The sequence below is a fragment of the Mandrillus leucophaeus genome, unplaced genomic scaffold (genome assembly GCF_000951045.1).
Source record: "Mandrillus leucophaeus isolate KB7577 unplaced genomic scaffold, Mleu.le_1.0 Scaffold269, whole genome shotgun sequence".
Taxonomy (NCBI): domain Eukaryota; kingdom Metazoa; phylum Chordata; class Mammalia; order Primates; family Cercopithecidae; genus Mandrillus; species Mandrillus leucophaeus.
Genome location: NW_012102798.1, coordinates 4,987,086 through 5,014,167, shown reverse-complemented (window position 1 = coordinate 5,014,167; position 27,082 = coordinate 4,987,086). Strand labels below are relative to the sequence as shown.

Here is a 27,082-nt window from a genome sequence, read left to right as displayed (position 1 = left end):
CCAGAGCTAGTAGTTACATTTTGGTATTGTCTAGGAGTGCCCCCACCCTCAACTCCAACATCCCTGTTTTATAATTAGGAAACAAAGACCTAGAGAGGTACATAGGGACTGGGACAAGAATCTTGGTGCTATATCTGATCCTGTGCTCTCTCTACAACTACATTATGCTTTATTTTACTTTGCTTGCCAATAAAAATTAATCTTAACTACTTCCCAACACTCTACCCCTTAATAGTCTTTGATCAACTAAAGATTACAGCTGAGTTAGCCCAGAGTTAAGCTCCTTCTATGAAGACTATCACAAAGTTCCAAGACAATGGTAAACTCCACCCAGCCCCCAATGTGCTGAAATCTCAACAGCTCAAAATTCAGACAAGATGGAAAACTTGACTCTTCACATAACCCCAGCATCAACCTGAACACTCCCCAACAGAGCAAGGTCAGGGAGGAATCTACTTCCCTTTCATTCTTTATTTTCATATCTCAGCAGGAGTACCTAGATCTGTATATTGAGATATAGACCTCTCCATGAAGGGCAAAGGAGAAAGCAAGGGAATTGCCAAAATCCACACACATTTTGACTTCAGCTTCATTTTCTTCTAAAAACTTCCTTTCCTAACCTGACTTCTCCTGACCTGCCAATTTTTCTAGACGGAATTAATTTTATATTCACTAAGAGTTTACACTTTCAGACATTCCATTTGGATGGAATTCTTGGCTTGGCTTCTTGACTGATTAGGCACAGCCAGCTGCAAGTTTGTGACTACACAGCAATTAAGGAAAATGTATGCTTCCCCTATCTCTTCCCATCAGAACCTCTGATACAAGCCAAATGCCAAAAGGGATCTGGAGGCCAAGAGCTATGTTCTTCTAGGGTAATGCCATCCTTTTCCACCTGGGCCAAAATAGTAAAAACATAAAATAAAATAAAACAATTTTTTTTTCAATTTACAAAAGAACATTCCCTACTATAAGGCTACCAATCCCTTATAACAGTATACCAATCCCTTAGTAACAGTAATAGTCCCGTTACTATTCATTTTTCTCACTCATGTGGTAAAAAGTGATGACGTTTTACTCTCATCTCAAAATTTATGCACAAGTGAAAAAAAAACTATCAGGATGAGCAAGATTTTAAAACCCTAGGTACTTTGTTTACCTGAAGGTAGCACTGCTCAGCTATTTATGGTGACTTTGTGAGGCCTGGTATGCTTTAGTCACCCAAATATGGTTTATGTCTCAGTACAAATGAGAGGAGGAATAGGTGGAGGTCTTATAGACTACACTGGACTATTGCAAATCCTATACAAATTAAAGCCTCATTCAGTCCAAAATTGAGCTCTGTGTATCATTTTGATATGTTAGAGCTAAAACGTCTAGGCAATTGATATGAACTGTCATTTTGACATGGATACCACCAAAGAAGTGGGGATTTTACAAATAGGTTTATTGCTTTTGACTGAAACTTTACTATATTTTGCTACATTTAGACAATAACTTCTAATCATCTACTTTTACTACTGAACATCCATTTCTGGATAAAACATCTTGTCACAAAAGTGAATACTTTTTTCTTAGTATTGGGTTACATATTAGTATTGCTTCAGAGCTTGTATTTCAACATCTATACTTTCTACTTAAAGCAGGAAATTTTATGCGAGGCATACTGAGTATGGCAAATCCCGACAAATTCCACTACCATGAGTCCTAGGGTCCTTTGGTGGCTCCAAAAATGGGGACTAATATCAATAAATTTTTATGCCACAAGGGTGGAGTGTAGGCTTCAGCCACAGTGACAGTTTTGGCTTTCAGCAATACATTTCCAGGAACACAATATCAACCTTACGAAAAGATCTGATGATTTAAACAAGTAAGAATTAGGGTTATAATTGAAAATTAAATCAAACAGCTGAACAACTAATTTGACTCCAACTGCTCAGGGTAGTACCATGTAAATCCATTCTTACCCAGCCAACTAATTAAATATACCCTTCAATTTCACATTCAGGCAAAATACCAGTTTGGTCACTGAGATAACAATTAATTACCAAATCTGGCACAGTTGTGTAGCAAGAGTAAATGGCACATGAAGACAATATAAGGTGTTTGTATACTCTTCCTATATCCACTGCCATACTATAAATTACAGACTAGTGTCTTTACTGTGGCTACATATACTAGCACAAGGAGACACACTAGCTAGCTTTGACAGTACTCTTCCCCACATGTTCTCTTCTCCAAGCTTCTATTTATGCTGTTTCCTCTGCCTAGGATGCCTCACCTATGGGGCCAGATAGGTAATATAAAGAGGTGAAATATGCTGAGTATAAGACAATATAGAGTGGTGGGAATTGTATCAAACTGCAAAGAACATGCCTTTTCCGCAAAACACAACTACTACTGAGTTATAGCCAATTGTCAGAATGAGATCCAAGGTTGACAGATCTTCCAACTTTTAAAGAAAACTCAGAAATCCAGATTTTTATATGTAATTTCATAATTTCAAAATTCTGGCTTTTTTTAATAGCTGTGAGGGTGAAACAAAGGTGGTTACCAGTTTGTGAGCTAAACAAACCCTATTCTTCCTTCATTAAGACTCAGTTTTTGTGCTGAGTTTCTGAAAAGCCTCCCTCCACTGATCTGCCTCCTCTGAAGTTCTACCACACTCTAGTTTCTTTGTACAACATGGCGTCTCTCTTGTGTGGTATGATTTGTCTCTCTAACTTAACTGCAATCCTCTTGAAATCTGGGACTACATGTCATCTTTCACAAAGCCTAGCCCCAGGGGTAGGACATAGTAGCAGGCCTTTAATGAAGATCACCAATTACATTACAATCACAACCAGTGAAGACCTTTTAGTGAAATGCAACTCTCTTTCACTAGTTGATTAATTCACCAAACTTTTACAAGCACCTACTATATTATAAGCATTATGTTAGGCTAACATTTTAAAAGATATATTGCTGCCCTTGAAGAAATAACCATCAAATGTTGAGTCCATATATACAAAGAACTACATTAAGTCAAAGCTAAACTACTGCTCAAAGTGCACTGCATTCACTTGCACAACAATGTTCTAAGGCTGCACTATTTAATAAAAATGTAACATGAGCCATATATGTAATTTTAAGTTTTCTAGTAGTCACAATTAATAAAAGGAAACAGGTAAAATTAACTTTAATAATATACTTTAACCCAATATATCTAAAATATTTAATTTTGACATTTAATTAACTTTTGTAATTGTTTAAATTTTTTTTAAATTTAATAAGATATTTTACATGTTTTTGTACTGTCTTCTAAACCCACTGAATATTTTACTCTTATAGCATATCACAATTCAGACTAGCCACACGTCAAGTGCTCAATAATTATCTGTGGCTTGTGGCTACCATATTGGACAGGGCAGCAAAAGAAAAGGATACGCCTTACCTTACTGCCAAAGTGGGGGTTGATAAACGTTACATCCTCCAAAGTCAGTAGAATTCTATTGGGTCCTTTGATCAACTGGATTTTATTTATACGACGCCTAAAACAAACATGAAATCAGAGGGTCACAAGGGACTGGGTGTTTTGGCAAAGCCAGGGTTAATTTGCCCTAAGATAACAGCTAAAGAATATTCAAGGTATACAAAATAATTGGGAGGATAATCACACATGGATTTTTACCATAGTACCCACAGGAAAAGAAGGAAGCCACCCCGGCCCGCACAACTTGCAGTTACAAAGACCAAAAGAGAAAAATTAAAATGCTCTTGAAGATGCATCAAAAGAGAGGTGCGAAGGCACTACATGGGAATGGTATCTCAGGCTAATAAAATGGTGATCCCACATCAAGGGCACATTCATAACAACACGTCTGAATACATTTAAGGAACTCAATACTCTTTCTCATATGCCATAGTATTTATCCTGATAATACCAGGGCCAAGAATCATTAATCTCCATTTTATAGACAAAAACACATTAGAGAAACAAAACAAAATTGAGCAAATTGGCATGAGATCCCCTAGCCTGAGGCAGAGCTGGAACTTGAATCCTTGCTCCCTGGCTGTGGGCCCAGATTTCTGCCCATAAGACGCTTGTCTTGTAAAGTTGCCAAAGCAACAGGTTGAAAAGTGGAAAAATTCAATCAGTTGGTTGCTTTGTCTACATGATTCCAAACAAGTAGGCTGACTGAGTTTTCTTCTTTTACTGAATTGGTCTCTTGTCTGAGCATTACAGACACAGTTTAAACCTGATTCTCTCTAAACATGCCCATTAATTTGTAGTGAATGTAATTATTTTCTACAAATCAATTACTAGACACACAGGAGTTTATGATGTGTACTCACACAGTCAGGTAGGTCTGACTGGGCAACTTGAAGACCTGGAGGGAATCTTGATTAGTCGGTATGCTCGTTTTGTTGTTTTCTCTTGGGGGCTCTGACAGCTACAATTTGGCTTTGCTTTTTCCATAACCCCATAATGGTTACTCTGTGGAATGTGTTAAAGCCAAGAGCCAGCGTGGAGAAAACAACCACTGAATCAAAATGCTTTGTCAAGTTGCTTTAAGAAGTTTACAATGTCACTGTAGCTTTAAGTATCAGCAACTCAGTTTTTCTCAGTGATTCCACTGGTTTGTAAACAAACAATTAATGTGTTTCTAATTGTCTGCCAACAAACATGTCCCTTATCACTGTGGGAGCTGCTGCCCTGCAGAGAAAATTAAAAGAGCCCTGTAGTGGATTCTTGGGTACAGCACATGAATCTTTTGGCAAAGTAAAGCATCACTCCCTAACTCATCTGTTTCATATGTGTGGTGAATTGTCTTAAAACAGGCACACCTGTAAAAATAATCATGCTACAGAGTACACTCTAGTAGAAAGCAAACTGGACTCCCAGTCCAGAGATCTGGGATGTGGTGCAGATTCTGTCATTAATTAGCCAGATCCAGGTGACCTTGGATAAATAATTTAACCTCTGCATGGCTCAGCGTCCTCATCTAGCAGGATAATAGTCCTTGCATTACTTGCTTTATAGAGTTGTTTTGAAAATCAAATCAGATAATGTATGTGAAAGTGCTCTGAAAAGCATAAAGCACTATGAAACTATGAGGGCTTATTATTATCATTATCATCATTAGTATAACAAAGCACGGGAGAGCTTTATAGAAAGGCGATGCAATCTGGTTCCGGAGGAGTAGGGAGAAAGGAGGAGTTCAAAGAATCCTTTGTTTTGGGGTGGTTGGGTTCTTTGCATGTCTTTCTTTCTGAAAAAAAACTTAAACAATCAAAACATACAGAAAAGGAAGGAACAGAGAGTTACTCTCCTGCAAGTAATCACCGTCTATTACAGAATCTCATCAGCCGCTCAGCTCTTCTGATTGCAGCCGTGGTGGGCAGAGAGAGGGAGGAGGGCAGCAAAGAGGGCGCATCTTTTGTGCTTTGTTAGCTGAAGAACCAAGGACCAAGTGAGTCTGGGAAATGATGTACCTCTTTCCCATCTCTGAGTTTTCTGTGACCACTTGAAGTACCAATTGTCTCAAACTCATTTTCCTCTCCAATCATTTTCCTCTCTAATCAGGTCCCTCTCCAATAATTTTCCTCTCCAATCTTTGCCCTTCAGCCCACAAGATTCAAACAAACCCCTCCCCACTGTTTTTGTTTTTTTTTTTTTTCTTTTTTCCTTCCTTTTCCAAGAATTGCAGACTAGGCTCACTCAAAGCCCAAAGAACCAGTCCATACAGTGGGAAAGATGAGTGAGAACTGTCAGTTGGGGGGTTGACAAGTAACATAAACAGCTGAGTGACTACATTTTCCACACTGCCATGGGATGTTTTGGCATTAGGTAGACAGAGTCTGTTACTCCTCAAATTTCTCTAGACAGGGAAGCTTTTTGATTGGATAGAGTTTATTTTTGCTAAGTATCTAATGATGTTAATTAAATACTTTATTCTTCGGCAGCAGCTAAGTTAAAGATATTGAATTTCTATTCTTAGCAGGAATATATCCCAGTTACAGAAATTAAAAGAAAAACTTCCTTTGAACTAGTGTCTTTATCAAGTGTGTTTTAACAATTCATAAGCTACCTACGACTCTGTGTGACTTTATCAAATTTCTAATACTGGGGAAATTTGATAATAGAAGTTTTTCACAGCTATGCCAACATTTTAAACACTAAGAGTAACACCTGTTATGGTTTCAATCCAGGATTTCACAGACTTATTAAAATATCAGAGCTGGGAAGGCTCTTAAACATCATCTAATCCAATTTTTTCATTGTGCAAATGAGAAAATTCTGGCCAAGAAAGGTTAGGTGGCTTGCCCAAGGTCACACAGCTATTTAATACACTATAGAAATTTTTTCGTAGAACTCAACAAAATAGCCTCACTCTATTCCCTACCAATCCAGGCCATATTGTTGTCAGGACCACCCTTAGTAAGAGGTGACAATGATGTGGTTTGCAGGGTGGCAATGGAAAAATGAGATGGCTATAATTTATTTTATTTTTCACTTTCCTCCAATTGTTCTAGTATGGAGAGGGTCCAAGTGTTAAAATGCAAAGTTTCTAAGAAAGAGCTGTCATGTTAGGCCATCTTCAGCCACTTATCCCTGGTTCTGTAGTACCTCATTAGATTATTTGGTCATGTACTAAGGGATCTGAGGGAGGAAGGCAAAACTTGATGATAATAAAGATGTTGATGGTTAGACAGGATAACTTTTGCCCAAGGAAGCAAGATGGCAGAAATCTGGAATGTGATACCCTGGACAAAAGGCATGAGTATCAAAGTGAAGATCCTGAGCTTCCAACAATCAGCAAGAGAGTTCCTCGTTCTTGGGAAGGGGTTGAGATTTTACCATTTATTGAGCACCTACTATAAGTCACATACTGTTCTAGGTGCTTTACTTATTTTAGTTTACTTAATCCCCATTATAGTCCTATGAGTTCATACCATTATTCCTAGAGCTTGGATTTTAGCAAAGTCTGCCTAATTCTTGAAATTCATTAAAATATCTCAATTCCATTCCCTATCATCACATATCATTTGGGCAAGGAGATGGTTACAGGAGACTCTGCTAGGAGAAAGGAGAACAAAGATAGGGAGTACACAGGCCCTAAAGTACTAGTTCTCTTATTTCACCATTGTGTTGAGAGCCAGATCTATTCACAGGCAACAACACTGACAACACAGCTGAGGAAGTTATTCTTGGCATCATGAAAACACTTCACTCTAAATGGGGCCTGTAGGAATGGTAAACCACTGTGGAAAAAAGAAAATCAGTGGGTCATGTAATGAGGCAATTGTAATGAAACAGGACTTCCTGGAAATCAATATTAACAAGGCTATTATGGGCTTGTATTTTTTTATATACAAAAAGAACAAAAAATGTACCTTATAAAGTAAGCAAATCCATTAATAAGCAGCAGGGCTATAAGCAAAGTAAGACAGACCATCATGGCAAAGGCAGCATCGATGCCTGCAGAGAGTGAGAGGAAGAGGAAGAATGGCATTATCAGAGAGAGGCAGTAAATAAAGGGCACCGCAGAGTGACTCCTCATGCTTTCTGGTGACTCTAAAATCAAGCCACATCTACCTAACCTAATTCCATTTTTTCTCAGCACAGTCTGTCTTGTTGACTTTATGGACACAGAAAGCAATTTCACTGTTCTGAAGCAAAACCACTCACCACTCTGACAATAACAAATCACATGAATTAAGGCTTACCAGAGTGTTTCTTTGGAGGAAAAAGTCCACGAATGGAAAACTTTGAGTACCTTAATTTAAGTTGGACAGCAATAGAGTTCTTGAGAATAAATATGTTATCTCACCTGTGAAGGGTAAGTATTACCTTGCCTTCATAAAATAAAAGGCCTGTTTAACTCACCTGAGCCCATAGACCTTGCAAGTTATAGATGAAAAACACAGAACTTCTCCTTCAAGGGTGAGGGTAAGTCTGATTTTGATAATTAGTGTTTTCATCAGAATGTAAATTAGCCTCCATAAAATCTAAATATTTGGATAGATTAGTAAGATTTTTGAGGGAAATATGATGTGAGTGAAGACGTAGCTGGGTATATCATGCTAAAGCAAAGTAGAAATCAAAGCCCCTTTCAAATAGATGCATTTGGTTTTAAGAGTATGGTATACAGTTGCATAATAATATGGGTCCTTCCAATGATCCCCTCTGGCTCTCAGAGATTTGACCAAGTTTCCCCTCTTCCACAAGCTAGAGGAGTTCCACCAGTCAATCAAACTGCAAGTATTTACTGGATACCTACTGTGTTGGGCAGTTGGACACCATAAAAATTATTAGCTATGGTCCCTATCCTCAAAGAGCAATATATTTGGGAGTGGGGGTGGAGACAAAATCAGTACACAAGAAAACAATTGAAAAGCAATTTTGTGCTAAGCTGTGAGGCACAAACTTTTATTTCAATGGGAGTTCAGAGAGGAGAGAGTATAGACATGGTATTTCTGTGGTGGGACCTGATTGGCAGGATTTGGAAACATCAAGGGATGGATAGGGGACCTTGAAAGCAGGAGAAACAATCATAGGTCATAGCCTACAAAAGAGCAAGAAGAAGCCTAATGTCTTCCTCTTTTTAGAGTAAACTCTTTGGGAAAGAGTGGGATTCTTTTTAAAAAGAGTGGCGGGGAGGCTTTTAAATTGTGGATGATTATTCAGGGCTGCAAAGTACCTCTCATTGTTCTTATTATTTTAAATTAACTAGATAGAGTGCCAAGAGGTGTACGTCACTCGAATGCAAATGACTGATTTTATGCATGTTTCAATATTAAAATACGCCTTCTCCTAAAGAGGTTCCCTTGTAACCCAAGCTAAGCCAAATTGACTACTAGCGATTTTCCATTCCTTACCTCCATGGCAGATCTTCCCTTCTGCAAACCAGCATTTTGCATCTGCTCTAGGGGGCCTGCCACCAGGGAAGTGAATAGGGATCCCTCCGAAACGTAGCAGCTCCATTTCCATGTCCACAGTGTAGGTGCTATGGAGTTCCCATTCTTTCCAGTTGGTGTCCAGGATTACATATTCTGAAATTCCATTTCCATTTGAATCTGTCCTTATCAACTGGTTGAATCCATAGAACTGCAAGTTTCTGGAATGCTGAACCAGGCTGGCAGCACCAGCCTGTCCATTTTCTTTCATAGCATTATTCATGGCTTGTGCGATAAAGTAAATTGAATTGTAGATGGTTCCAAACAACGGTGAAACCTATTTTTAAAAATTACAATTATCTTGAGCCCTGGTCACCCTAGAGCGATCTCAGAGTATATTCTAAGCCTGTGTTCATTATTATGGTCTGCACGTCTGAGTGAAGTAGAGCTATGAAGACCCAGAGGAAAAAAATTGTTTCTAAGGACTTGCTCAGTTTCTCCCCTGAATTTTCCTGTTTTTCTCCCCCAGGCCGTCACATCTTTAAATATATCAAATATGACAATTTTATGAGCAAACCAAGTCATACACAATATATTTTTATGCTTCTAAACTAAGAAAATGATTTAGAATTATAAAGGGCACTTAAGAAAAACAACTATAGAATAGACAAGGGGAATTCAAAGGAAATATGCCAGGTTAATTACTGGTGCACTGTGCATGGTAAAATCATTTTGCTGGCACTACTGGAGTGGTAGGTGTGTGTGGAAAGACTGTAAATAATGTGTCTCCACAGTCCATGTCTGTATCCTGTCTTAGTTCAAAACGGCTATTTTTCTGGACACATGCTCCCCAGAGAAAGTGAACATTAGAATTCAGTTTTAAACACATACCTACACATACACACTCACATGTATGCACACACAAACATCCACCCTGACACATACGCACCCAGCTATCTAGAACCAAAGTTTGCAGAGTATAGAGAATATGAATTTTAGTCAGAAAACCTATTGGTGTGCAAAGTGGCAAAGCTTCGACTTAAAACAGTAGGACTGCTAGGGTGGATAGCATAACTATGCCTGCTAAATAAATATGGTAAAAGCAACAGTGTTTTTGTATACTATGCCCAGATGCACTGCCCATTAACCTTGTAAGTTTGTTTTTGTATAAAATCTTGTATCTTTTTTCCAAAAAGGTAGAGGATGAGAAAACAATTCCTCCCTTCTCTGTACCTCCCCCCACATGGCCCCTCACACACGCGGCCATGGCTTCATGGTTTTCCATGTCACTTCATTTCTAGGATGGAGTTCAAGAAAGCTATGGTCATGCCATTTTTCTGAGCATCAGGGAAAGCTGATACTTGCTACTTTGGTTTCACAAGGTCTAGAAAGCTAAGCTCCTGTAACAACCTTCATGTGAAAAAAAAGGGCTTAAAATTGAGTGAATCATTTTTTATTAGAAATAAAAGTCAAGATGCAGAGAGGTGTAGCAGATAGCAAGACACTGCCATGTCCTGTTAATGTAGAGTGGGGGTTTTCAACACCAGCTGCACGTTAGAATTACCTGAAGAGCGTCAAAAATAGCAGTGCCAAACCCAACCCAGACCAACAAAAAGAGATGCTTTTAGTTTGACACCCCAGTAATCAGCATTATTGAAAGCTCCTCAAATATTCTAATATGCATGCAGGATTTTAAGACATCAGTATAGAAGATGATACCCTGTCCTGTGATCAGTGCCTAATGCCAGAATGTTTGAGAAAGTCATTTATCAGCTTTCTCTGTGCTTCCGTTTCTTCCTCTGTGAAAAGAGAACACAGAATCATGAATGTCTAAACTTTAGAAGTCATCTTGTCTAACTATCTTACATTATAGGTAAGAAAGGGAGACACAGAGAAGTTACATGATCTGTCAAGTTCACATACCTGAGCATAAAATAAGGAGTAAAATCAGGTCTCCTCTTTCTCAGTTTAGCATTCTTTATTGGAATATATGTCCCCTGTGGTCCCTTCTGGCTCTGAACTCCTGTGAAAATTCCTAATACTTGGTATAGTTCAGGGACAAAATTTAGCTTGTAGACATTTTTATAGCCTGTTTAAGGGTTCTTCTTCATCTCGCTGACCTCTCTCTTCACGTTGGAGTGCCCCAAAACTCAGTCTTTGGTCTTCTTCTCTGTCCACACTAACTTCCTTGGTGATCTCTTTTGTTCTCGTGGCCTTAAGTACTAGATCTATGCCATAACTCTCAGATTTATACTTCCAATTCAGACCTATAGCCTAAATTCCAGATTCATATACTCAATTGCCTACTTTTATATCTCCACTTGGATGTTAAAAATCAACATACCCAATGTTGAACTCATGATATTCACCCCAAATCCTCCTGATCCATCTACAACTAGTCTTGTCAATCTATGTTAATAACTACTCCATTCTTCTAGTTGTTCAGGCCAAAACCTTGCCGCACATAACAGAGCTAACTACTAGCAGAGCAGAAATCAATACCTCAGTCTCCAGAGGGTTTTATTCCAATGATCTTCCTTCATCACTCTGTCTCAAGATGTACTCTGTAGAAATAGATCATGAATGGATGGCATGTGCTGCCACCAAGGTATCCACACTTAGTTGCCTAGCACACGCTGAGCTCCCTTAAGAGGTTTCCACTAATTCCCCCTCCTGACATTCTTGGATGCTCTATTTGATTGTCTTTGGAATTTCTGCAAAACCCTGACTGTTTTCTGGGGGCTTTGGTAGGTTATGACAATAAGTGAAGGATGGAAAGTGGAGTATAAAATCAATACTAGTAAAACAAATAAGTGAAAAAAAAAAAAAAAAAAAACAGGGCAGCAAGCTCCTGAAAGCAAACAGAATGCTAGTGTTCTGTTTTGAAAGGCACAGAGCCTTCTGGGAAAGAAAACTGCATCTACCTACAGCCAAAAGTGAAGATTAAAACTCAAAAACAACATTCCCAACTCTGAGTTTCTCCAACACACTGGGTTTTCAGCTGGCCAGGCTGTGCTGGCTTTTGTGCTCTGATTGACCTATTGGAGCTGACTGACAGAAACTCCCCAAGATGACTGAAACTGAAGCCTGTTCTTCAGGATACTCTAGCCTAGACAACACATGTATCACAGCCACAACACTATGGTAGAGAGACTTATAGCATAGCTATAGTAACAGCATTCACTTGCAAAAGAGGGGCTGTCACAATGGTCCACTGTCACTTTGAGGCCTTGGAGTTGTGCTGTAGTTGGTTTGAGTTCCTGTTTCACCCATTGTGCCCTTCAGCAAAGGGAATTGCCTCTTCCCATACATCAAGGGCATACTCTGTTGGCATCATTCACAAAAGGTCTCTAGTTGCACTTGCCACAAATAATGAGAAAGAGAAAAGGTAAAAGGTGGAACACGGGAAGAAGAAGCATTCTCTACAGGCCTCTATCCAGCTTCTCACTGAAGCTCCAAAAAAGTAAGACAGAATTAGCGGGAACTTCTGTCAGAGAGATGATCTTGTTGACATCGCAGTCCAAAATGGTGAGACCACTGATGACTAAGCCTATTGTTTTTGCCTACTCTATAGACCTGAACCTGAAAGAATTAATTATGAATGATAATTAAAACGTATCACTGGTTTTTATTCTGTTACTTTAGATAGCTCTACCCTAGGCTTTTAAAGTTTTTATCCAAGAGAATAAGGTTTGGATCAGGAACAGTAATATCTGAATTTGTTCAGTATAATGGTTTGTGCTGTTGTTAAGTTGACTACCATCAGTTCAGATTTACTGTGTCTGAGAAGACACAAAACCGGCTTCCCAAGAATTTTGTCCTCAGAAGTGTACGTTAAAACATGCCTAGCTTGAAAAGCCATCACTTGAAGGACAAAATGGCACATCAATTATGAACAAAAAGTCAGGCACATGCACAGATCAAGAAACCAAATGATAATTGAATTCTTGTTATTAAAGGCAGTACCTCCAATAATGCATGATCTCAACCCTTGGGCATAGCCAAGAGATGGATAAAAGACCAATGTGTTTGATGTGATGCACATCAACACAAAACCCTTATTTTGTATAGAATGGGATAGAAAGACAATCTTAGCCACTGTGAGCTGCAGGCAACCTTTTCTGACAACCTTGTTTGGTGTGCCCCATTCTGGAATGTTCCATTCCTAAACACATCTGCTGCAGCCTAGCATCCCCCTGCCAGGCACCCATATTTAGGGTAATGGAAAACAATAGCAATAACGAGCATAAGGTCCCCAAGTTTGCTAAGAAATCCTAAGGATTTCCTTTGCTTAATCAAATAACTGTACATTTGAAAAAATATCCAAAATGTGTGTTCCAGCCATATATATTTGTGGCCAATAGAATTTAACTGAAAACAAGCATTGGGAATACAATGAAAAGGAAGAATGCAAGCATCAAACCCTAATTCAGAAGTCTAATTTGTGCCAAAATTTAAAGGTACAAAGTTATAATCCTTGCCCAATCATCCTGAGACCAAATTAGGAAGTTCATCACTGGTGTGCCCACCCCTCAAATCTCTCTATTCTGATTTATTGTTCTCTTTTCACAGGTCCTCATAAGGTCCTAGTACCACCTACATTACAGGAAAACAATTCAATAAATCTATTCAAATCAAAGTATTAGTCACTTAGCAATGTTACTTTGCCTGAGTAAAGCATTGGCATTAGATATTATTAGCACAGTGGAATAAAACACAAGCCTAATGTGTGGTTAAATGATCACGATCTGGTAGCAGCCTTGGGTTGGAATCCCAGCTCTGCCACTTGCCAGCTGTATGACCTTGAGCAAGTTACCTTGAGCCTTAGTTTCCTCAACCACAAAATGTAGACGTTAATATATCTAATTTGTAGGCGTTATCTGAGGATTCCATTGGATCATTTATGTAAATGACCTGGTACAGAGTAAACACTGAATATACAACAGCTGCTATTGTTTGCATTTCAGAAGAGGAGCATAGGGCTCTGGTAACATCATCCTGGAAGTATAGTGTTCAAGTCCCTTGTCCTAGTTTTGAACTGGTGACCAAGAAGTACTAGAGTCCCAATTTTAGATCCAATTTCCTTAGCACCTGAATGGAAAAACTGTTCTCCTTCATTGGGGGAAAGATCTCATTTCTATTTTGATCTCTATTATATCCCCTGCAGAGTGCCTGACCCACAATAATAATAATAATAATAACTTTAATAATAATAATAATGGCTAACATTAATTGAGGGGTTATCAGGTGCCAGGCAAACTATGTAGTGTGTTCATTCATTTAATCCTCACAAGAACCCTGTTAGGTAGGTACTATTGTTATTTTCAATTTTTAAAATGAGGAAAAGAAGACATAGAGAGCTTAAATAAACTTGAGGCAGTCTGCCTTCAAAACCCATGATCTTAACCTTCATATTAAGTCTGAGCTTAATAAATACTTACTAACTTAATTAATAGGCTTTGGTGAACTCAACAGTAAAATAATATCACATGCACCCTTTTGTGACTTATTTTTTCCTTTATGACTTTCCATATTCTTCCTGATTAAACATAATGAAATCAAGATTTTTTTTTTACTTCACTCTCTTTCTCCTCTCAAACATCACTCTCAAACAAAGAGAACAAGCAACAGAAACACTAAATCTCCATATCTAATGGTATCAGGAAACATCTGTAACCCTGTACCACAGAATCTGAAAATAAAAATTTGCTACAAACATGGCAACTGATTTAGCAAAGTGGAGAACAGTCAAACCTAAGTGCCTGCAGAGGGGAATTATTGATAAGCAACAAGCAGATCTGCCCCGTAAGAATCCTGGAAAGACTTAGTAATTACAACCACCAAGTACTGTAGAAGTGAAGGTGAGGCCAAACACTAAAAGAGGGAGAGCTCTTTGAATGTCTGTGTAATAAACATGTAGACATCCCCCATACCCGCCTCTACTGGGAGGTGCAGACGTCTACAGGAAACAGATTAAATTGATTCAGAGTAGCTCCAGAGCTGGGGCACTAGACAAAAAAGAAGTTGGAAATGAGGAGGAGCACAAAAAAACAGTGACGGAGTTAAAGTTTTCATTTTTTTTTTTTTTTTTTTTTTTTTTGAGACAGAGTCTGGCTCTGTTGCCCAGGCTGGGGTGCAGTGGCCAGATCTCAGCTCACTGCAAGCTCCGCCTCCTGGGTTTACGCAATTCTCCTGCCTCAGCCTCCCGAGTAGCTGGAACTACAGGGCCCACCACCTCGCCCGGCTAGTTTTTTTTTGTTTGTTTTTTGTTTTTGTTTTTGTTTTTTTTGTATTTTTTAGTAGAGACGGGGTTTCACCGTGTTAGCCAGGATGGTCTCGATCTCCTGACCTCGTGATCTGCCCGTTTCGGCCTCCCAAAGTGCTGGGATTACAGGCTTGAGCCACTGCGCCCGGCCACAGTTTTCATTCTTAATGGTGAGAATCCCAGTCTCCTCCCAACATTGCTTCTGGAATACTGACAGCTATGATTATGACTCCCGAGAAGATTAGAAGACTCTTCTCTGAAGAAAAAGACTACCTCAAAAGCCAAGGCATACAGATATTGACCAAAAGAAGCAAACAAAAAGCAACTGGTTAGCCAATTGCCCTGTACTGAAGCCCACTTGTCAATATATCCATCATGCACATAAACCTTCAAATCTGCAGACATCTAAGGAAAACTTTCAACATGAAATAAAAACATGAAAAAATAGGAACTGAGGAAAAAACAGATAAAATAGAGAGCAAAAGAAAATGTCAAAAGAACTATAATGAGTACCTCAGTGAAATAGGAAAAATACTGTATTGATAAAACAAAAGCAGAATGCTATTAAAATAATCAAACAACAAGAATGAACTCTTGGAAATTAAAAACATAATTAAATCATTCTTAAGAATTAGTAAAAGTGTTGGAACACAAAGATGAGAAACTCTCCCAGGAAGGAAAACTAAAAACAAAAATATGGACCATATAAGATAAATAATAAGACAATTAAAAGATCAACCAAGGACATCTTATATCTTACATATCTCATAGTATTTCCAGAGAGAAGAAAGACAATGTTCTTCAAGAAATTAACAAATAAACAAGAGAAGAAAGTTTCTCATAAGGGATCAGCTTCTAGATTGAAAGCCTCCACCAATACAGCATATTATGTGTCAAAGACTCATACGTCATCATGAAATTTCATAGCATCAGAAATAAGGAGAACATTTTAAAAGTTTCTGAGGGGATAAAGAGGAATGAAAATAGGTTGTATCAAAAGATTAGGAATAAGAATAACATCAGTGTTCTCAATACCAACAGTGGAAATTGGAAGACAATGTGACGTGTCTTCAAAGTACTGACGGAAAATGATTTCTATCCTAGATTTATATACTCATTCAAACTATCAATCAATAGTGAAGATGAAATAATGACTTTTCGGACATGCAAAATCTCAAAAATTTACCTCCTGTAAAAAGCTACTACAGGGTGTGCTCCACAAAAATGACAGATTAAACCAAGAAAATAGGACATGAGATTCATAAAACAGTAGATCCTGCAGAGAAGAGAAAGAGACATTTAAAAATTATGAAAATAGAAAACTAGCATAATATTAATAGTTGTGCAGCAGCCTTAGGGAGCAACATGTTTAGATTGGAATAGGAAGACAGAGAGCCCCAGCAAAAACAAATGAAATTGATAAGAGATTTAATAGGCTTTACTATGTATAAAATTGTTTTGAGAGGATTTTAAAGCCTTATCAGAAAGTATGGAAAGACTTAGACATTCAAATTAAGGTAAGCAAATTAAAAAATAAAGCAATTATTAACCCTGGTAAAAATGAAAAGTTACATGTGACAAGAATTATAACCATAGTATATCATGTGGATCAGCAATAAATGATATTTACCTAGGTACTATGTTAAAAATACTAAATGTGGATTTAACTATAAATCATGACATAACCATATTTAAGGTTTAAAGGAGCGTAAGGAACTACAAAAAAACTAAGAGTACTCCTCGACTATAATAGTAATGCAACAAATAACGCTCAAAATTGATTAATCAAGAGTCACCAGTAGCAGCATAGCATTTAGAAACATAGAAGTAAATACCAGAATAAAGAGCTAAAAAAATATGAAAGTGGTTGCTTCTGATGAAGGGAAGAAAGAAGGCCTTATAGACTGCTTTGTTATTTATATAAACCTTTTAGCATTTCTTGACTTTTAAAACTATGTGTATGTATCACTTTGATAGCTTTTTCTTCATTTCATTTTTTACTTGTTAAAGAAGCAAGGGTATAAATTAAGAGATGTTGCAGACAACTGCTGTAGGCAATGCTCCTTGTATATAGAAATCTCCATTTCATTGAAAGTTATTGGGCAAGGGAGAAATACAGTGATCCTGTTAATGCATTTGCTTAACCATTTATTATCTGTCTCTCTCACTAAAATTTAAGGTCTATAAGGGTGGCAATGAGTGATGTGCTAATAAGTGTTTGACAACAGCCATATGGAGAGGGAAAAAAACTCTTATTTGTAGCATTTGCCCGTTTCTGTGGTGTAACTACTACTATCATGCCTGATTTCAAGCTACCAATTGATGTCACTGAATGCAGAGCTGGGAAAAGATGCACAAAATCAGCTTTTCTGGACTGGTTCTAATATACCATTGCTAGAAACCCGTCTGTCTTGTTTAGTGTTCTACCTAGGGTTCAGCGTAGTGCCTAGCACATCACAGGTGCTCCATAAATAGTTGTTGACCTGTTGACCAAATAGGGAACAAAAAACAGAAGCCCAGGGATAGGCAAATATCAAACTACATAATTTGATCTGAGAATATGCCATTTATAATTTTGAAAGCTGGAAATACTGAGAGACTCTCTGCCAGTAATCAGAAAACTTCAAGAGAGTAGGAAGCTAAAGTCAGATTGTAACTTAGATGCTAGGTCACCACCAATCAATAAGGTCATCCTAGCCTCAAAGGAGAAAAAGTGGAAAAAAAGGTAGCTGTGAGCCAGGCACTCTGATAGTCACTTTTTACATGTTACTTTGTTTAATTTTCACAGTAGTCCTAGAAAATATAGCTCACAAATCCATTTTACACATGGAGAAACTGAGGCACAAATGTCTAAGTAACTTGCCCAAGGGCACCCAGCTAGTAAAAGTGAGAGCTAGAATGTAAACCCAAGTTTGTCTAAAACCTTAACATTTGCAGTTTCTGCTATACTGGCTGCCTTCTAAAGCACCTTTGAGCAAGATAATTTAGGGAAAGTGGGGGTTTTGTTTATTAGAGACATGAAGATAATTATCTCACCCTTTTATCATTCTTCAGTTATGAAGGTCCAGACTGGGCACCTGCAAACTGAGGGGTACAAATGCATCCAAACAGGCTTTTTCATAAGCTCTGGATTCTTTGTTGTAGCTATTCTATTTCCTTGTGTAAAGCAGAGTGCAGGCTGCCTAGCAACCAAGCTAATGGCATCTTTTTTTTGCCTTAATTACCTTATGTTTTCCACAAGCTCAAAAGGATTGACGCAAATATCAAGAGGAGAAGGTCTGAGTTTTTATATCAAAATACCTGTTCATATATATACGAACAATACACATACACATACATGTGCGCACACACACACACATACACCCTCTCCTTCCTTTGATTCTTTGATTAAAATAGAAAGATGACTTTAATTTTATCTATGTGATGCTATACCATTGGCTAAAAAGTGCAAAAATTCACCATCTAGTTGCTTGCCTATAAATACATCAAACAACAGGTTTGACCAACCATTCTTAGCAATTTGAGGAGTTTTGCAATTCTTTACTAAACTGACCAGTTGTTTTCAGCTATGTGTGTGTGCGCATGTGTGTGTCTCCTAAAAGAGAGTAATACTTATTATAAACTTATCAGTAACAATAAAGTCCAAATCCAGCACTGTTAATATCTCTGTTATTAATTTGTTTATTAGAACAAGAATCAGAAAAATATTTGATATAAATCCTCCAAGCAGAAAGAGATACATAAACCTAAATTTCATTTGAATCACTATTCAGACAGAGAAGCAGCCCACAGGATGATGAAATAAAGGACAGATAAAAAAGAATATGAATATCAGACACAATCAGCTGCCTACCTAACAGCCTCTTTCTTGCTAACAGAATCTCAATTTTGTTCACATTTTTCCAGCAGCTATATATTTTGTTCACACTTTTCAATCACAGTTGTCACATTCCTCCTTCCAGATTATTGGTTTAGGCATGGGCATAGGACACAATTGTGACAAAGAAGGTATGGGAAAAAGTCTGCTTGGGAGATTCTGGGAAAGATTTCCTCACTCTTAAAAAGAGACACAAGGGAAAGACAGCCTCCACTTTCACCTCTGGACATTTCCACCTGTATGTGATATCTGGAACTGTGGCAGCCACCTTGCGACCATAAGAGGAACAAGCTCATGAGGGCAAGTTTAGCATGCTACGGCTTGTAAAGTGGAAAGATGAAAAGAACATGTTTCATTGATGACATCATTGACTGCTGAATTAACCAACCCTGGGGCCCTCCTATCTTCAAATTTTGAAAAAGAATTATTACTTAAACCATTTTGTATTGAGCTATTACTTACAGCTGGAAGCAATATGACTAATACAGTATTCTAGCAAATGGCAGCACTGTTAAACTTACATGTATGTTGTTCTAAGTACTTTTGAAAATGCCTACTTTCTACATCTGGCCTCCAGTGTACAGAAATGTCCCTCTGTACTTTTTCCCATCTAAATGGCTTCTTTTGTCTCCCCATCTTCCTCTTGTATTCCTCATCTTCTTTGTATTCGTCCTCTTTGTTTTTGTCTTTGCTCTCCGTTGTTTTTTCTATTTTCTTCCCCTCCTCACTCCTTTTTTTTTCTCTAAGCCTTCAGTGGCTATGATTGCAATCTGAAATATGCCTATACATACATTTATCTACACATATATAAATACTATTTCTTGTATATCAGAAGGGAGGACTTCTTCCCCATTCCAAGTGGCCTGTCTTCATCCACTTACTCGTTCCTCCCCACAAAGGAGAAACGAATTAATCTGACTGGTTAGTTTGGAAGGAGAACTAAGTATGTGTAGCTCAGCCCCTCCTGTCTTCTTTCTCTTGGGAGCAGACTACCTACAAGAAGCAAATGCTCTGCTGTTCCTCTCCAGACTACACATTTTACAAAAGGCCTGCCCTCATGGGGCAGGACTGCAGTGGTCCAGCAATGCCATTGACCAGATGGAGAAGTTTGTTTAATCCTTGGGTTCAGTATTGGGAAGCTCAAATGCCTACAGGTAGAAGCCATATCCTCCAATACCAGAGTTATCAAAAATAAAGGTAATAGTTTATTATATACTAGCTCTTTTGCCTTATTGTTAAATTAATTCAGAACTTACACCACAAACGGGAGTTCTTTTTATTAGGCTCCCTTGAACAGCACTAGTATATATTAAAGTTTTGTTGCTCTGTTCTTAAATATATTTATTTTTCCTGACTATATAATGTCATCATGGGCTGCTTAAAGATAAAAGAAAAAAATCTCAAATAATATGCCTTTGTTTCACAAATGTTTTCAGCAAACTAAAGATATTTTTAATTTGTCTGTGGTTGCCTGCCATTGATTGGATCTCCTATGGAATTGAGACTGTTGGTATGAAAATAATTTACCATGCTGATGTTTTAGGTTCTCAGCTCATGATAACTTATGAATGTTTACTTACTTGATCGAACTCCAGCTTCTCAGGAATTTCACCTCTTGCTGCTGCCTCTGTAAAGGCTTGATAGAAGGTCTTTTCTTGGGACTCCACTGTAATGGTCAACACTGCATCATAGGCTTCCCGGAGCTTTGGGTTGTTCCTTAGGACCTGGTAGGGGGTGTGCTTATAAGGTAAACTGTAGAGCAGGGCATCATAGGGAACAAAGACGTAGGTTCCATCAGTCATTTTCAGATCATGAGCCCATTCCAAGAGATGCGTCTGAGTCTCTCCCCCAATCAAAGCTGAATGCATACACATGATGATTACTGAAACCAACAAAGCAAGGAGGTTATGGAAGCAATCTGCTAGTAAAGCACAGTACCAAAAACTACAGAGAGGAAAAATAAATGTGTTCTAACCAATTTGTAAGTGGTTTCTTATGCCTCCAAGATAAGCAAGATGTTGTCCTGAGCTGAGGCTGAGGTATGTTCATGGACTCTGGATTGGGGACAGTGACAAGAGAGATGCCTACAGGCTGCAGAGCCTAATACTTAGACAGGAACAAGAACTAGTATAATAAATGGGGAGTAATATAAAAAGAGGCTTTAAGGTTGGAAAAATCACCTTTACATTGCAACACCACCAGTTTTAACTGTGTACCCTTTTTTAAATTACTTAACCTCTCTCTGTCTCGCCCATAAAATGGAGATAACAATATGTACTTACGGGGTGGTAGTGATGATTGAAGAAAGGAGACAAGTCATTTACTTAGTACATAGCACCCAATAAATAGTAGCTACTATATACATAAGAATTAGAAGAGAGAATAGTAAGAGAGGATGGGAGATGTTACCACAGCCACTATTGCTTTTTATTGTCCATCTCCTACAAACATGCACTCTAATACATTTTGACCAAGTGTTCTCATCCTTACCAAGGTTATTATAGACAATGAAAAGCACTAACTCCCTCACCTATAAATGTTACCACAGGTTGAGTACTCCTTATACAAACTATCGAGGACCAGAAGTGCTTCAGACTTCAGATATTTTTTGGATTTAGGATATTAAGTATAATATTTGCATTATACTTACCTGCTGAGCATCCCTAATCCAAAAATCTGAAATCTGAAATACTTTAATGAGTATTTCCTTTAAGTATCATGTTGGTGCTCAAAAGTTTTCAATTTTGGAGCATTTCGGATTTCAGATTCTCAGATTAAGGATGTACTCTCTATAATATTATGGATGAGCTGTTCAACTTTTTAAAACCTAACTTCCCTGTAATTGGAATTACTATGCACTCAATTTAATTCTTCCTAGACTTATGAAACTATGTTGTTTGGCAAGGTTATGCTAGAATAGAGTGGATTCAAGGGGGCCACGGTTGAAAAATGACAGCTAGATCATGAGACTGAAAGTCTTATATCCAATTTTGCCCTTGGCATGCTAAATAAGTTTAGTTTAAGCCCACTTGTGCTTCAGTGCCCACATCTTTAAAACGCAGATTCCAATGCATTTTACAGGTACACTGAGTAGTTTAATTAGATAGTGCCTGGCAAGTATTCTGAGCTCCTTGAAGAAAGGCAAAGACTCTATTGCTACTGGTAAATATTAATTATACATGTTTACACGGAAACTTTAATCTCAAGAACTAAGGGTGCTTAACTACATTCAATGACTTGTCTTTGGCATTTACATACTGTTTCATCTATTTTCAAACACCTTTTTACACTTGTTAAACACCCCTAGAAAGTTTCCCTTTGAGCTAGAGCTGGTACCTTTTATTTTGTAAAATGTAACTAATAAGTTATGAAGTTGATTTAAACATACCACACACATATGCACATACCACAGCATGACATGAGTTTTCAAATGACCATTAACTCCTTCAAAATAATTACACTAAGAGGTTCTTCATGTATTCTGATGCTCAGACCTTCCTTAGAATTCTCAAAGGATATCTTTGGAGCTAGTGCATGAGCCACACAAGGAATTCAGCCTTACTTGTTTATAATCACACATTGTATAATGGGAAAATGGAGTGCCAGAGATGTTTGACAATGCAAGAGTTGGATTTAGAAAGAGAAAGTAGAACTGAAGACTTCTCACTCTCTCCATTTGGCTGAACCATTAAAAATAAATTAGTTTGGTCAAATTAGCGTAGTCACAGGGAGTTTAGTCAGAGGCTTCAGTTGGCCAGTTTGTCCAACAGTATCCTCAGCAAGTAGATCAGTATTAGCATCTTTCTTCTGCAAATCAGAGATTGAGTGATTTGTTCAAGGTTACTCAACAGTGATACAATTTGATTTAATTTACTTAAAGGGATATTTAAATGACTTTACTGCATGGAAAATGTTAAATAGAACTAGTGTTTGATGCTGACTGCAATACAGCAAATACTTTACCATACATTACATGTAGTAGGTGCTATTACGATGTGCCATCAAGATACACACTTCAGCACTGAAGCACTCATTCCACTAGCTGCTGGGTGTGTTAGCAGCTGATAGGTGATTTTTCTCTGAGAGTTGGCCTCAGCTAAGGAAAAGCACCTCTCTCAAGGTTACATGATCTCCATAGTGTGTTGGGGCTCACTTTTGCTGGTTCAACTTCCAGAGATTTTGTGAGCTAGTTAACATCATGTTATTAGCTTGAAATTGACCATTGTGGGAGTGACTACACTATGGAAATCAGCAAACATTACAAATCAGAACTTTTTTCACTCTGAAGATCTGACTGTTAAACAATTATTATTACACACTGTGCCCCTTTCTGTGGGTGCAACCGAACCTAATGACTATTCCACATGGAGGTAGAAGAGCCCAGACTCATCTCAATTCTGGACAACTCTGAAGGGTCATACCAGTTCTAGAGCGCCCCCTAAGACCGGCTGAGGCCTTTGTTGTGGCTGCACTGCAGTTCAATTCTCTCTGCCCAATCCTACTGTCTTCTCTTCCTCACAGGTGTTCTCCTTGAAAATACTCATTAAATAAGCTTCCTGCACTCAAAGCTCCATCTAACAGGCTGCTTTCCAGGGAAACTGACTTGTGACACTGGATTAGAGCCCCCCCCGAGATGATTTCTACCCTGGCACTTACAAGATTTGTTGCTCTTATTTACCTATATCAGCTTCTACTACCAAACTGTGAGCTCCTTGAGGTCAGGAACTGTGTCTTATTTATTTCCATATCCTTGTACATATTATGCACACAATGAATGTTGTTTAGATGAATGTTTGTAAACTAACAGCCTCTTCAGGAGGAGAGCTTGTACACTTGGGTATTTTTTGTGCGTTCCTTGAGATATGAGATATGAGCATATATTGATTGTTAGGATGGAGGAACAATTGGAAGTGATATTTGCTGGGCAGGTAGATACTGCCATACCTGTTGTTCATGCCTACTATCATTAACTATGCCCAGTACCTTACCCTCAACCCTGAATCTCTCCGCTTTATTTTTCTTTCATTGACCCACACTGACCATATTTCAAAGGGTCCAAAGTTTTATGACTGAAAAGACCCTTTAAGACCAAGTAGACCAACCTGTCCCCATCATTTTATAGAAGAAGAAATAGGAAACTCAAGAGGGAATAATCACAGACTTCTCTATTTTTTGCCTAGCAAGATTTTGCCATTGAACATGATTAAAGTAGAAAGCATAAATACTGAATTCAAACAAAAGCATCTTAATTTAATAGATTGAGTGCTTCGTGAACAGGGATTTGTAGATACATCTGTTCTACAAGATAATTTTACTAAATAGTTTTATTATGTTAAAATTACATTCATTAAAATGGGATTTGACCTGTAAGTTGTTGTCAGGAAAGGATTAGTGTACAGAAACCTTAAATCCTAAACAAGGCCTGGGTCAACAGGTGGTCATTGAATAATACTAATTGGTAAGTTTCCATCCTGTCAAGCTACTTTATAGTCAAAACAAGGACCAGGAAATACACCCTTCTGAGATCGCATCTCACCAGGATATGACATCAGCACTTTCTCTGAGCTACTTGAGCTGTCTAGCGTCTATGTCTTCATATTGTGGCACCAACCATAGCAGGCTGTCTAGGACCCTTTCTTTCACTAGCAGCAGGAAATGTCATGAAACTCCGGGAGAAGTCAATTTCCATGTCACTCAATTCCTATTTCTCTTCCTAAATTAAAATATTCTATCAAATATTTTCTTGAGAGAGAGTAACTGTGTTTCTGAAAAGGCAAAGGTCACTTTATTTCTCTCAGATTACTGACTATGGTGTTCTCCATGGAGGAAACTGGGCCCAGTTTCACACGTTGCGAGATAGAAATGATTCCACTTGCTGCTGCTATAGAAGTCCTTAGGAGCCATATTCATATTTGTGAGCCATCGATATTGCTCACAAACCACAGAGACACCCCCCATTGTACTGTCTTTGCTCTTTATTGTAACCCCTTTGTGATATTTCCTATCACTGTCATTCATTTTAACAGTTGCTAAGAGGGCTGGGAGGGGAGGCAGACCAGAGGAGGGCAGCATGCAGATTTATCCCAAGTCTCATCTTCTCTCAGGATTCTTTCCTATCTGGCTATATTGTGAAAGAATACATTCCTACCCTCTCCCTCTCAGTTTTCTCCCACCCAGCCTAATAAATGGCTGTGTAAGAAGAAGGTGGGAGGCTCTGGAACATGCATGTTTCCCAGGCCCTATCCCCAAGTGTGACTCAGTGCAGGAGGCCCTCAAAGTAGACTTTTAGAACACTACACTAGGGGATGTGTGGGTATCTCTATCAGCTAAGGACACCCCACGCATTTTTGGCCGTAAGTCCTGAAGCTACCACTTACTTAACTACCACTGGTGTTGAACTGGTCCAAGTAGCTCAGCATGATGGCACACAAATATAACATTCAAAGACTATTCCATCTACATCAGACTATGCTTTTTCCATACTCAAACTTGTATTGCAATTGCATTTGTTGCCTTAACATTGCTGTCCAGCTTGAGATAAGGTTTTATATTTCTCCATACCTTGAAACATATGTTTTCTCCTGTTTTTCCTAAACAGCTATATACATAAGGCCTCCCAAATGCAAGAAGTCTAGATGTTTAGAGATTTCCTCTTGTGTCAAGTCTTCAATAATTTGATCATTAGTGATCATTTGCCATTCATGAAAGCAAGTGGTCCTCTTGCCATTTATATTTACTTACATTTGGTGTTACATTATAGCAAATCCTATACCAAATTCCCTATTGGTGCAAAGACTCCTAATCATAGTATTATCAGTATCACTGTTGTTATTAGCATAGGAAAACAGGGATGACACCTGTACGTTGAGGCACATGAAAGAATTTTATCTATGGGTCCAAACGTTACGAAAGAAAGGTGGAAGGGCTGAATTATATGCCACATATAGAACACAGGATCTCAAGTGAATATGCTTCAGGAGCATACCACAAGTGGACGGGAGGTAGTATAGTATTGGTCTAGCATTAGACCAGTGGTTCTCAGTGTGGTCCGTGGACCAGCAGCATCAGTGCCACCTGAGAATGTGCAGTATTAGAAATGCAAATTCTGGGGCCCCACCCAGCATTCCTGAACCAGAAACTCTGGAGGAGGAACCCAACAATCTGTGTTTTAATGAGTCCTCCAGGGGATTCTGATGCCCACTGAGATTTGAGAGCCACTGCTTTAGACTACTCCGAATATATATCCTGGCTTTCTCATTCACCAGTTGTGTGACATTGGGTAAGTTATTTAACCGCTTTTAGCTTCAGAAGTCTTATTCATGAAATAGGTAAACAATAATTGCCCTTACTTAATAGGGGTGATGCAATTATTGGATGACATAGTCCATACAAAGCCCTTGAAAAATTACTAGCACATAGTAAACTCCCAATAAATATTAACTGTTATCATTATTTTTATTGCTATCTTTTTCTTATACACAAGAATCTTCAATAAATGAGAAGAAGCCATTCTGTCCCAGGCAATAAGATAGCAATCAGGTATCTAATTTTGGAAGAACAAGAGAAAGCTATTCCAATGGTGTCATACTTACTTAACATCATGTTGTAATGAAGCATTCCCAATTTGGAAGGATTGAAAGGAAATCCCAAATGGTCCAACATCCTGGTAAGCCCAAATTGAAAGGATTACACAATCAGCCAAGCACAGGGCTGATCAGCAAGAAGATGAGGAGAAAAGAGGGCTTAGAATAGCCATTTGAAAAGTTCTCTAAAGAGCTGCAGGTAGGGCCTCCTGCTAACCTTTGCAGGAATTAGAAGAGGAACCCCTTCTGAATGAATGCAACCCTACAGGTGCCTTGCTTGGTGAGTAAATGCCCTTTTGTGCCATTGGACAAAAACTTCCAACAGGGCTCATGGTTTGAGGAGCAGAGAGTGGACTGGATTTTGGCCCTCAAGTCTAATCAGCTAGGTTTCCTTGTGCAGGGCACAACCTACATAGCCACATACAGCAGCCCTGACTATAAATTAAGGCCTTCGTCTTTGATTAATATCTCTCCTAT

General features: G+C 38.3%; 1 protein-coding gene across 1 annotated transcript in view; it reads right to left on the bottom strand.

The window, feature by feature from the left end:
• GUCY2F (guanylate cyclase 2F, retinal) overlaps positions 1–27,082 on the bottom strand; it is a 105,745-nt gene that overhangs the window by 67,765 nt on the left and 10,898 nt on the right. The window contains exons 3-6 of the mRNA XM_011984530.1: positions 20,603–20,904; positions 8,863–9,217; positions 7,378–7,462; positions 3,434–3,530 (exon numbers count right to left, since the gene is read on the bottom strand). Coding sequence (XP_011839920.1) covers positions 3,434–3,530; positions 7,378–7,462; positions 8,863–9,217; positions 20,603–20,904 — 839 coding nt within the window. The remainder of the gene's footprint in view (positions 1–3,433; positions 3,531–7,377; positions 7,463–8,862; positions 9,218–20,602; positions 20,905–27,082) is intronic.